Raw genomic sequence first — 13,099 nt, 5'->3', positions numbered from 1 at the left:
AAAGTGGGGATGACAGTGACCACCTCACGGGAGCAGGAAATGCAGTGGTTCCCATGGAGCACTTGGCAATGCATCTCGCACATTTGGTGGAGATTACGTTACTGCGATTTAGAGGCAGGCGTTGGTGAAAATTTACGTCGGGAGGAAGTCTGAGTTGCTCTGCTCTAGGCCTGTGGGCTGGCGTTTCTGCAGCCACGTGGAGAAGGACGGCAGCGAAGGAGCTGAGCAGAGCAGCCCCATCAGGACCCACTCACTGCCAACACAGTGTTTGTGCAGAAGAGGTAATGTGTTTCCATCAGTTGAGAGAGATCTTTATTCATGTAGGAGTGGATCTGTTTAACTTCTAGCTGTTCTGCTTTTCTGCTATTTTAAGAATTACCTGCTTTTCATTCATTCATCAAACTTTTACTGCCCACTTGCTGTGTCTGGTGGTGGGCCAGCTCTTTGTTGGGGGCTGCCTTTAGCTGATCAACCGACTGACTGGGAACGTCCTGGGTTCCCTCTCTGGCCAGACGATGGGTGAGCATTGTCATGCGGCCCATCGTTCTGGCTACTGTTCCAGCTCCCGGAGCCAACTGCAACCCAGCAGCTCACCCATCCACGTTCCTGGGTTTCCTGTGCTTGCAGCTCCATCCCTCAATTGTACCAGGGAAATAAGCTAAATATAATATTTAGACTTCTGATTCCTGAGGAACTTTGGAACACAGACCAGTGAGGGGCAGAGCAGGAAATCAGATCAGAGGATTAGATTCCAGCCCTGAAAGTTTTGCTTTCGAATGTTCGCACATTTTCTCGTTGACCTGTCTTTTCCTGGGCATTGTCAAAGATAATGGGAGTCCAACTTCTTACTCAGATAAGAGTGCTCTTGAGAAAACAGAGGAAGGTCGGGGGAAGAACTCCCACCTATTTTACTGCAGATGGGTCAAGACATTTGACACAAAGGGCCACCTCACTCTGTTTGTAGAATGATAGTGGGTTCTGAGAAACGGCCATCAGAAGAAGGCTTTCCTGTGACATCAGCGGCGTTGGGCTCCAGCACATTCACAGTCAGCGGTGACTCTGGCCCCCACCTCATTGCCCGTTCTGTTCTGACTTCCACAGACAGTGACCCCTCACTCCTGCCCCTCTCGGGGGGCCATGCAGTGGGAAGGCATGATCTATTTTTACTCACAACACTTCTGACCCCAAACTCAAAGACGTGGGTTTTTTTTTTCTCTGACTTTCTGGATACCAACCGAGTGTCCTGCAATTCAATTCAATTCTGGCACTTCCTGGAGCTAGTGTAGACCCCACGAGACTGCCTGCACCTCAGATACCAATCACAAGTATTGGGCCCCAGGGTACCCACTTCTCTCTGACTTGGCTACAAGTTGGGGGTTCCCACAATGCCCTGTTTAGGTTGACAGTTTGCTAGAACGGCTCACAGAACTCAGGCAAACACTTTACTCACTATTACGGGTTTATCATCAAGGATATTGTAAAGGATACAAGTGAGCCACCAGATGAAGAGGTCCACGAAGGGTCCTGAGCGCAGGAGCTTCTGTCCCCGTGGAGTTGGGATGTACCACCCTCCTGGGGAGGATGAACCTCACGGTGAACATGTAGATATGTTCACCAACCAGGAAGCTCTCCAAACCCTGTTGTTTAGGGGTTTTTATGGAGGTTTTATTTTGTAGGCCTGATCAATCACTCACTCAATCTCTGGCCGCTCTGCACCCCCTGGAGGTTGGGGGATGGGGCTGGAAGTGCCAGTCCTCTGGTCATGCCTTTTCTTTCTGGTGAGCACTGCCATCCTGAAGCTATCTGGGGACCCATCAAGAGTGGCTTCATTAGAAAGAAAGATACTGTCAGCCAAGAAATTCCGAGGGTTTTAGAAGCTCTGTGTCAGGAATCAGAGACAAAGACCAACTCCGTATTTCTTATTATCATGGAAGGTGATGCTAATAGAATGATCTGGGTCCTCCCTACTTCCTCCTAATTTCTTCTGGGCTGAGCATGCTCTCCTGGCCAATGCCATCCTCGAAGGGGTCAGCTGCCCTTGGGACCAAGCAGAGGGACACTCACCATAAGCTGGGGCTACTCAGCCCCACCCCCGCCTTCCGACACACGCCAGAGACAGGGCCATGCCTGGATCCAGAGCTATGAGGTCTGGTCCTGGCCCCTGACTGTGCCGGCGGTGCTTTTTGGGGCAAGTATGGGCATGAGGTGGAAGGCAGTGGGGGCCTGTGTGGCTTGGCTTTGACGGATGGGAAGCTGGGATCTCCCTGTGGCCTTTGGGGACCCCTGACTGTGTGGCAGGGCCTGGCATCAGGACCTGGAGTTGGGCCTAGGTGGGACTGGCTGTAGGCCCCTTCTGGGGGATTAGAGCTGGGACAAGATGTCTGTGCTGTTTGGAGGTCAGGGGTTGAGTCGGGGTGGAGGGCCCTCTACTTAGAGACAGCCGTGGTGTGTGTACATATTTGTTTTTCTATGGAGTAGAAGGCAAAGATGAGAGGAAATACATAAAGGAAGGTTGGAAGGGATCCAGATGCCTGTTTCAGCTTCAATGGGTCCATTGTGAGCCCTGGCGATGGGGTTGCCCTGAGCTGGGTTGGGGCTGACAGGGAATCACTGGAGACGTTGGCAGACAGCCCGCCTCATGGGTGCTTCCCAGGATGTGTGAGCTCTGGCCCCAGGTGCATTGGGCCAGCAGTAGGGGGCCTGGGCTGGCGCCTGGGGGAGGATGGAGTGGTGGTTGGGTGAGGGGTGAGTTGAGGGCCCTGGGAAGCTGGGTGACGAGGGGGAGTCCTCACACCCCCACAGATGTGTCAGCCTGGGCTGGGGAGCTGGCCTGGGCGGTGGTGAGATCATGGACAGATGGCCTCCTGGCCCCTCATTGGCCCCAACTGAAGTCACAGCATCGACTTGCCCATGGGGAGGCCTTAGAGCCACCCCTCAGCTGAGGGGGTGAGGATGGGGTTGCAACCTCTTCACTGCCGAGCTCAGAGAGCTCCCTGCCTCACCTCTCCGTCATCATCCCTCTGGGTGCCCTTCTGCCCACTCACCTGCAGGGGCTCTCCCTGGTGGGCTGCGTCTGGGAACCCCCACAGTGCTGGTGCGGGGCAGGGCTCTCCCTGGACTGAACACTCTGCAAGCTCCTCGCGCCTGACCCCTCGGAGCCAGACCCATGGGAGCAGCCGTGGGGAAGGCTGGGAGCCGAGCAAACCGTGAGCCAGGAGCTGCAGGTTCTGATTCAGGCTCCACCACCGGCTGGGTGTGGCTCTGGCACATCCCTTAGTTGCCCCGTCAGTAAAATGAGGGTTGAACCGAGTGATCCAGCTCTGACCTCTCACGGTTTGAGGAGTGGCGCCTGACTTGGGGTCCTCCTGTAGCAGACGTTTCTAGACCAGTGTGGGGAAAGGATGTCTGTGGTGTGTTGGTGAGAGGGCCTCAGCTCCTCCTTGCGTTCCTCCTTTGCTGCCCCCAGGAGACCTCCTCACCTCCTCCCGTCCTTCCCCCTTTCTCTGTGTCCCTCCAGGGGAATGTCTCGTCACAGGACAATCCCACTTCAAGAGCTTTGACAACAGATACTTCACCTTCAGTGGGGTCTGCCAGTACCTGCTGGCCCGAGACTGCCAGGACCACTCCTTCTCTATCGTCATAGAGACCGTCCAGGTGAGCTCTGCCGGCTGGCCGAGCAGGAGGCAGCTCGAGGAGCTGGCTGCAGCCAGGGTGAGAGGGAGCTCCCTGGGGCAGCATGGGCAGCTCCTTCCTGCGTAGCAGGGAGGCCCCTTCTTCCAGACTTCATACTTCCGGAAACCCAGCCCATCCTCTATCCCTGGATGAGGTAGAAGGCGTCCTGCCACCAGTGATGCACACTCAGGGGCCTCAGCTCCACACCCAGGAGAAGCAGCCCCTTCAGCTCTAGTCTATTGTCCCTATGGCTAAACCTCTGCTGTTTGGAGCTGGGGGTGACCGGGGTGGGGACAAAGAGGGTCTGTCTCCTTAACTGAGCTGCTGAGGTACACGTGTGTACTCCTTTCCCTGGGGAACGGAGCAACAGGTAGATAGAGAGCACAGGCCCCGAGGATGAAGTCCCTGATTCCCTTTGGAACAAGAAGAACCGGGAACAAGAAGATGAGCTGGAGGCCTGGAGTCCCTTAGAAAAGAGCAGCCCGGGGTGGGAAAGGGGGTGGGAGACACAGGAAGCTGGGCAGGGGTGAGGGCTGGGCTCAGGTTCTTTTGGTCGGAACCTCCAGGCACCCCATTCAGAGGTCCTTCTGTGAGAATGCACTTGTTCTGCGTGAGAGACCAGAGGCCATCTGGGGCTGGGGTCTTTCTCAAGTAAATGGGCGCTGGGCTGGGGTTCTGGGCTGGCTGGGGGTGTGGTGACGTCACTCTGCGGGCCCCTCTTGGCAGTGTGCCGACGACCCCGATGCTGTCTGCACCCGCTCCGTCACCATCCGCCTGCCCAGCCCGCACAACAGCCTCGTGAGGCTGAAGCACGGTGGAGGAGTTGCCATGGATGGCCAGGACGTCCAGATCCCCCTCCTACAAGGTAGGCCCATCCTCCTCCACCAGGCATAGGGCTGGTCCAGCTCACCACCTGTGCCCCCACCCCTCAGCAGTGCCTGCTGCCCACCTCTTCTATGGAATGTGAGGGAGAGCTATCTTTGGAGGGCAGGCTGGGTATCCTTGGCATGCATATCTGTAAGAAACGAAGGCTTCCTGGAGGAGGAAGACGAGCAGAGGAAGCTGACTGGATGCCTGGGGACTAGGAGGTTGCTCCAGGCGTGAGAGAGCCTAGAGGGGAAAAGGGAACGAAGACGATTTTCACTTGGCTTGAGCCAAAAGAGTGAGGCAAGGGTTGAGCATGGTGTTTCTGGTTTTACTTTGAGGTGGGAAAGGAGCAGAGGCTGATGCTGAGAGGTTGCAGGGCTTGCTGGTCATAGGTCAGGCCAGAGGATGTCACTGGGGCAAAGCCAGGTGACCCTGTGACCTGTGGGAAGGACCTCCCTTTGCCAGGTTGTACCACAGGTTCTGGATAGCATAATCCCCACCTTCACCCTCAAAGTGCCCTTCGAACCCTCCCCTCCTCTTCTCTGTCAGGCACCTGTGGCCCGTTATCCTGACATTGCACACTGCAGGTGGACTTGCACTAGTGAACACACAGCATGTCCGTGTGTGTCTAATGCTGTGTGGGTCTTCCCGTGAGATGATTCCTCCCTCCAGGCAGAAGGCATGCCTCCTACCTCATCTCCAGCGGGGACTGCTGTATTCGGCTTTGCAAATGGCGTTGCTCGGCCGTGAGGACTGAATAACTCATTCTGGAAGTGATGTGTGATAGCAGTGGGGCTGGAGATGCTGTGGAATCGGGGGTTCAGTGGGACACAGATCCCTTGACCTCAGGGCACCAGCCAAGCTAAGGATGCAGGAGCTCTTCTGCCCTCTTGTGGCAGTATGGGGAATGGCAAGCTACAGCAGGGGTAGGGGGCTCCTTCCTGGGGAGCCCTTCCTCCTGAGACCCCCAAAAGCCTCATGGAGGTTCCCATCTGCCCTCTAACTCCTTGCTGTTCAGTGCTGCAGTCCTTTGTGAGATATCCCATTTCTCCCCAGGATATATCTGCCTGCCTACCCTCCCCCTTTCCCCTTCTCAGCCTAAATCCCATGCCTGATGGGTTCCAGGTGACCTCCGCATCCAGCACACGGTGATGGGCTCTGTGCGCCTCAGCTACGGGGAGGACCTGCAGATGGACTGGGATGGCCGTGGGAGGCTGCTGGTGAAGGTAGGTCCCCTCCCCAGCGCCACCTCCCTGCAGCCGCCCTTACAAAGCGCCCCTTGTGCTCTGGGCAGAGTGGCTGGTGCGGTGGGAGAAGAATTCCTTTCTCCCCAGACCACACGCCCCCAGACTAAGGAACAGGCCCCTCTTGTTTACAGGAAGCTGGTGTTTGCTGTCTGGAAGCCCCTTGTTTGCCTGGGGGTTCTCACTTCTGGGGCTTCCAGATGAGGTGGGTTCCTGCAGGCTGGGATGGTGGCAGACTTGCTGCCCGCTTCCTTGCTGCCACAGGGCCTGGAGCAGGGGGTGTCCCCCGGGATGCCCACTGTGGGTGGCAAGGGAAGAGCCAGATTGGGACTCACAGTGAGACCGGGTGGTGCACCCTGGGGGACAAATCCGCCCTGCTGCCTGTGACAGGGCTGCCACGTCCCTTCCCCGGTTCCCAGGCCTCTGCTGACTGTGGGCCACATCTCCTTGCCTCTGTGGCCTGGAGTCACATTTGGATAGCGATCCATACACTTCACAGGGCTGCCGTATACTTTTTTTCTGTGGAAATTTCCCTGGCAGGTGAGCAGTGCAGACATTATCACTGCCACTTTATAAACAAAGCATCTGAGGCTCAGGGGGGTGGGGACGTGCCCAGCCCGACACACCTGACTGGCGGCAGAGCCAGGTCAGCTCTCTGCCCGACGTCCTCCCCACTAGACCACGGCCTCTCACTTTTTGGTCTTTGTATGTCTCTGCACTCTTAAAAACGATTGAAAACTCCAGATCTCCTATGAAGATTATACCTACCCATATTTACTAGGTTAGAAATTAAATCAGAGACATCTAAAATATGTATTGATTAATTCATTTTAAAATAACAGTAACAAACACACTACCCATTAATATAAACAACATTTTTTCTGAGAATAATTATGTTTCCCAAAACAAAAATAAGTAGTGAGAAGAATACCATTGTTTTACATTTCTGCCAATTTCTTTAATAGCTGGCTTAATAGAAGACAGCTGGAGTCTCACAGCTACTTCTGCCTTCAATCTTTTACAATATTATATGTCATGTAGCTGCTGGAAAATTCCACCGCACACTTGTAAGAGAAGAAGAGGGAAAAAGCCAATAACATCTTCGTATTATTATGAAAATAGTCTTGGCCTCGCCGACCCCTTGAAGGGGCCTCAGGAACCCACCGCGGGGCCCAAGACCACACTTTGAGAACCACTGCCCGAGATCATCCCTAGGATCGCTGGAGAGTCCCCCTCTCGTGTCCTGGGGTTCACTGGTCCACAGGGTCCTTGGTAGAATCCTGTGATGGGTGTCCCTGATGAGACCCTGGGTTCCTCCATCCTCATGATGTCATGTTCTTTTTCTTGTGTTATAGTCCTTGCCCGAGTTCCAAATAAATGACTTTTTTTCTTTTACAAAAAACAAACATTATGACCTCTAACCGTACAGCATGAAGGTCTTGGAGGTCTTCTTGTCAACCCCTCATGGAGAGCTGGAAATGAGGGCCCATCATTTCAGGAACAAGAACGTGACTTGCCCCGGGTCTCAGGGTCACACGGTTAGAGTGAGGGCCAGGACTCAGGCCTCCTGATTCCTGTCTGATGTCACCTCCTGCACCCCCGTCTTCGAGGGAGGTGCCCCCATCAGCCATTAGACCCGCGGTTCTCCCCTCAGCTGGCAGCCCGTGCCGCCTCATCCTGGGCGGCCCTTGTCCTCCTCCTCGGGTCCCCCCATCCTTTGTCTCTTCTGAGGAGAGAAGGGGAGACTTCTTCTCGTGGGAATGTGACGTCGGGTTAGCTCTGGGGGCCGGCTTGGTCAGTGTAGCTAACAAGAAGAGGATTTCCTTGGTCACGATTCAGGACACGGTCAGATGACCTCGTGGCCTGTAGGAATGTCCTAATGTTTGGGGGTCTTGGGGGGGGGAAGGGAGCATTGTGGATGGGGTGAGAGGTGGGGTGTGCGGTCATGCTGGCTCCTGGGGTTTGTGGGGTCTGCCAAGTGGAGGACACCAGCTGGAACCAGGACCCGGGGAGAAGCAGAGCGAGCACATTCACCTGAGAGGAGGCTGGGTGAGGCGCTGCCAGCGGCCTCTGGTCTCCTCCCCGTCCCGGGCGAGGAAGGGACGCCCTGTCCTAGCGGGGCCGGGCGGTCCAGGCAGCAGGGCTCTGCTGGCTGTGATGTGGGCCCAGCTGGGCCTCAGGCAGAGCCGTGTAGAAAAGACCCACTGACAGTCCTCACTTCATCAGAGGTGCCACTGAGCTGAGGCTCATTTCAAATAGCAAGCGCGTTCTCCAAGTCCCCATCTCGGGACAAGTAGGGCCCGTGGCCAGCCCCGCCTGGGGTCGGTGGTCCAGTCTTCTAACCCCGGGCAAGCCCACCTGTGAGAGGAGCCAAGGGGATGGAAGAAGATACAGTCTGAGGGGGTGGGGGATGGTGCGCAGTCCTGGGGGTGGATGGGAGGGGACTTGGGGAGCAGGAGCGCACTCAGGGTCTGAGACCGGGGAGGATAGTGAGGGTGCTGAGGTGCGGGTCAGGAGAACAAGGACTCATCACCAACTTTGCTGCTCGGCTCAGGGCTGGTCCACCCTGTTGGCATTGCATTCCAGCTGCGTCCAGAGGCGACCCTCATTCATTCACAAATTTATCCCATCATTTGTTCAACCAATTGTTCCTTCAACACATATTTATTGAGTGTGCAGAGCCACCATCCAGGAGGCTGAGGTCACAACAGTGAAACAAAACAGACAAGGATCCTCTCCTCAATTAGTGTAAATTCTAATGAGGGGAGACAGACAATAAACAAGGCCAACAAGTGAATTACATCGCATATGAGAAGATGATAAATCCTGGCCAGATGAACAAAGCAGAGAAGGGGCAGGAAATGCCGGGTGGGGAGGATTTACTTTTGAAATGGGGGGGGGGGGAGCGGGTCAGGGCAGGCCTGGCGCCTGATGTGGCAGCACTTGACGTTTGTAAAGCAAACAGGGAAGTGGGGCTCCATCCTCTGTCTTTCAGTGATATTTCCTTGGGTACACTTTACATAGGTCCAGAACCTTCCACTAGATTGTTCATCCTGCATCCTGCAAAATCAGAGCTGGAAGCGGGAAGGGGCTCCGGAGATGACCATATGGAGCCCAGGCCCAGCCTGGGGAGGTCTGAGAACACTGGGGTCACGCAGCCTCGTTCATTACACGCAGAGCAGGTGTCAGGGCTCGGGGGTCGCAGCCCCTGCTCCATCTTTGAATCAGGGCCCTCTCAGCAGAACCAGCAGATGCTGGTGCTGTAGAGTGTGAAAGGCAGGCTCTGTTCAACAAGTCGTCCCTGAACGTGCACTTTGGGCTCAGAAGGATGGAGAACAAGCCATGTGCCAGTGGCCTGGAGTTTGGCCCCTGTACCCCTCCTGGTTGCAAGAGCAGGCTGCCCCAGAGTCCTCACTGACCCCCGCCTCCTCCAATCACAGCCCCTAGAGTCCTTGTTGGCTGGTGGCCTTTTCTCTTCAATGATGCTCAGTTAAATTCAGACAGTTAGGAAGGCGTTATTCTTTGTCACCAAATGTGAGCCCTGAGAGGACTTGCACCCTAACGGACTCAGCCTGCCTCGCCCGAGTGTGCGACCGATGTGAGTGTTCAGTAAAGGGATGCGGACTTTACACTTGGTTCCCATGGCTGTCTGGACCCGTTGGCTTGGGTCTCTCCTCTGACAGGCGAGGGTTGCACAGCACACTGGACGGGGCCACGACATCTGTGACCTTAGGCAAGTCACGTTCCCTCTCTGGGACTCAGTGTCTCCATCTCTGAGCGACTGGATGATTCCTGAAATCCCTTCCCACACGACAGGTCTCTGACTGATTTAGGAGCAGGGAGGTTGCTGGCGGCAAACTGATAGGCAGTTAGCTTCTTTCCTCTTCTGCAGCCTGGGGCTTAGCTACGATTTATTAAATTCATATCTATTTGTCACCCAGAGAGCTTTTTTGATTAAAACCGTCTCATTAGCGAAAGGAAACACTTGCTGCTTGGCGGCAGCTGCTCCAAGGTGCTCTCCCCTCCCCGCAGCTGTCCCCCCTCTACGCCGGGAAGACCTGCGGCCTGTGCGGGAACTACAACGGCAACAAGGGCGACGACTTCCTCACGCCCGCGGGCCTGGTGGAGGCCCTGGTGGAGGCCTTCGGGAACTCCTGGAAGCTGCGCGCGGACTGCGAAGACCTGCAGAAACAGCACAGCGATCCGTGCAGCCTCAACCCGCGCCTGAGTATGTGCGCCTGGGGGAAGGGGAGCTCCGCGGAGCCCCCCTCGTTCCAGCGCCTTCCAAGGGACAGTGCACCCACTGGGGGGGGGGGTGGTGGTGGTGGTGGGGTCTTTGTTTCTACCATCAGCATTTGATTATCAGCATCTGGATCCTTTATCCTTCAAAGTCCCTTTGTTGAGCCCCTTCCGTGGGCCAAACCCTGGGAACGGAAAGAGTGGTACAGAGTTCCTGCCCCTGGACGTTCTCTGTCTGTCGGAGCAGCAGGCCCGCAAATTCAGAATTAGATTATCCTAAGATGAATGCACCGGAGGTGGCCATGTGCAGATTTATCTGTGGCAACATTTCAGTGCTACATTGACTTATCCCTCTTACCCAACTCATCATGGAGCGGTTTCTCCCTTCTGTGGGTGGGTGTGTGCCCTGGAAATGCAGTTTCTTACATATTTAAGCCAAACGTCGTTAGGAAAGTATCTCGGCTGGGGAAGAAAATCGCAATGATTCCCGGAGCCAAAAGAAGTTGTTTTGGCAGCACCTGCTGCCGAGGGGGAAGGTGGGCCGGGGATTTCCGGGCGCGTCTGTAGCTGCCCCGGGGGTGCGGCCCCGAGACCTGCAGCAGGGCCGTGGCCATGCCGCTCGCTCCTCTCTCTCTCCAGGCAGGTTCGCGGAGGAGGCGTGCGCCCTCCTGACGTCCCCCACGTTCGAGGCCTGCCACGGCGCCGTGGGCCCCGGGCCCTACCTGCGCAACTGCCGCTACGACGTCTGCTCCTGCTCCAACGGCAGGGACTGCCTGTGCAGCGCGGTCGCCAACTATGCCGCCGCCTGCGCCCGCAAGGGCGTGCACATCGGCTGGCGGGAGCCCGGCTTCTGTGGTGAGTGCCCCCTCCCTCCCGGCCTCCAGCTTTCCACGCAACCCCGCCTAGTCCCCGCGGCTGCCCCGCGCGCTCTGCGCTCGCCTCCTTTTCAAAGCCCTGTCTACATCGTGGTCTTCATAAATGGGCCAGGGTCATTTGACAAGCATGAGTTGCGGGAACATTTCATTTGCAGCCACTTCCTCCTCTCATCCCCCAGCAGGACACGGTGGCGGGGACTGGCTCTCCCATAGGAGAGTCTGGCTGCTCTGGCCCGTTCCAGGAGGGACGCTGGAGCCCTACCTGGAGGCCTAGAACCTTGGCATCCCTGCCAAGAGATTTCCTGTGGCTGCTGCCACCTAGTGTTGGAGCCATGCACGGCCAGGTTGAGCGAGTGGGCCCCAGGTGCCCGCGTCCCTGGAGGGTCTGATGACAGCAATGGGAAAGGCACGGACCAATCCTTTGCTGACAACTTCAGGCACACCGCTGGTGGACTCCTGGCCCAAATCTCGGGCATTGTATCCAGTTATATAAGGTCGAATGACATCATTGTCCCCCGGCTGACTTTGGGGCCTCCCTCTGCACTGTTGGGTCCCTGGCACCAGAACTGCTATCTGCCCCACGCTCTCGTCCTGGAGCGACTGGGCTGTGTTCACCGTGCTGTTGTTGCTCCGGCCACATTTGCTGAACACCCAGAGTGTTTGGGCATTGGCGGTGCTGGAGAGCCTGCCCTCCCTTCTGAGGCAGCGCTGGAAGCTGCCTCCCTCCTGGGAGCCTCTCCCGGAGCACAAGGATAATGAGATCAAGGCAGGGGCAACCCAGGAAGGCTTTCCAGAGGTGGTGTACTTGACCAGGGTTTGAAAAGGTGCTTTCTTGTCAGGAAAGAGTTGTTTCCAGTGGTGAATCGTAGCAGTGACACGTAGAAGTGAGGAAGGCATCCGTCGAGGATAAGGTGTAGTGGGCGTTTTGATTTTTAGGGTGAAGTAGATGTGTTTGGAGTCTAATGTCAGTGGTCCTGACAAAGGCAGGAAAATAGGAGCTACGTGAAACAGTGAAAGGACTTAATATCATGTATGTGACGTGAGCTTGAGGTATGGGGCTCCAGAAGTGTCACTATTTGGGGTCCAATGAGCCAACTCATGTTTCGAGTCTCAGCAGTCATGTAAAAAAGAGGAGCCGAGACAAAAGTCAGGACGAAAGGGAGCAAGCATCTAGCTACATGCACTGGCCCCGTCCCTCTAGCTCTGGGATGTCAGAGAGTCCAAGGCTGGTGGCTGGAAGGACTGAGTCTGAGGCCTTGCTGGCCGCTTGCCTGTGACTTCCCAGCTGCGTGACCTGAGCCCCGTGCCTCGCCCTGCAAACCCTGGTTTCATCCTCCGCGTTTGCTGTTTAGAAGTCCGGGCACGCGGGGTGGGGTAGCTGGCATCCCATCGTTGACATGTTTCAGTTGTCCACCCGTGTTAGAAACTACACATTATCGGTGTGCTGCGGCATCTGAAGGGTTTCCTAATTTAGGATGCTCTCCCGGAAGGCTGAGGGTCTGCTCTAAGATTCTTTAATCTCTCAAGAGCAGCTGCTCTTAACCTCCCCTGAGAATGGGGCCAGAGGGAATGGGCTGACACTATAAGATAGGGGCCTGAGGTTCCAGTGGAGTTTCCTGACTCCTGGGCCTTTCTGATCAGCTGGAAGTGTGGGGCCTAGGGAGGGAGCTGTCCCCAGAGACTGAAGGACAAGAGGGAAATGTCTCCAAGGGTTTATGTGGAGGTGAACCAGAGGAAAGGCGGGCCAGGCGGCCTTGGGTTGCTCCTCTGAGCCCCAGGAGGGTGGGCAGGACTCCAGGGCTCCTGCCTCCCCCCTTTCCCAGCTTAGGAGCTCAGGCTCAGCTTTCTCCTGGACCCGTACCTCACTTTCCCTTCCTGAGAAATGCACAGAGCTCCCTACACCACTGACTCTGTCCATAAGAAGAGGTCACACCAACTGGGGACACTCGTTGAGCAAGGACTGATCACGTGGCCGCTTTGTGGTATGCTGTGAGGAGATTTGGGAGAAGCACACATACATTTTTTTTCTTTGTAAGTTGGTTATGTTTCCTTTGGGAAGACAAGACTGTGGGATCCTTGAAGGCAGGGACCAAGTCTCCCCATCTCTGCATCCTTGAGCCCAGCACAGCCCCCCCACACAGTGGGCACAGGATAAACATCTGTTAAATGGAGAGGTGCATTACTTCTGGGGAAGAAGGCCAA

General features: G+C 56.0%; 1 protein-coding gene across 1 annotated transcript in view; it reads left to right on the top strand.

Moving 5' to 3' along the window:
- VWF (von Willebrand factor) overlaps positions 1 to 13,099 on the top strand; it is a 153,957-nt gene that overhangs the window by 48,207 nt on the left and 92,651 nt on the right. Inside the window, exons 11-15 of the mRNA XM_070495034.1 lie at positions 3,518 to 3,654; positions 4,399 to 4,537; positions 5,665 to 5,765; positions 9,816 to 10,011; positions 10,662 to 10,877. Of these exons, the coding sequence (XP_070351135.1) occupies positions 3,518 to 3,654; positions 4,399 to 4,537; positions 5,665 to 5,765; positions 9,816 to 10,011; positions 10,662 to 10,877 (789 nt within the window). The remainder of the gene's footprint in view (positions 1 to 3,517; positions 3,655 to 4,398; positions 4,538 to 5,664; positions 5,766 to 9,815; positions 10,012 to 10,661; positions 10,878 to 13,099) is intronic.

The sequence above is a fragment of the Equus asinus genome, chromosome 22 (assembly GCF_041296235.1).
Source record: "Equus asinus isolate D_3611 breed Donkey chromosome 22, EquAss-T2T_v2, whole genome shotgun sequence".
In the NCBI taxonomy this organism is placed as follows: Eukaryota; Metazoa; Chordata; class Mammalia; order Perissodactyla; family Equidae; genus Equus; species Equus asinus.
The sequence above is the reverse complement of the archived record's forward strand: the minus strand, read 5'-3'. Positions and strand labels throughout refer to the sequence as shown.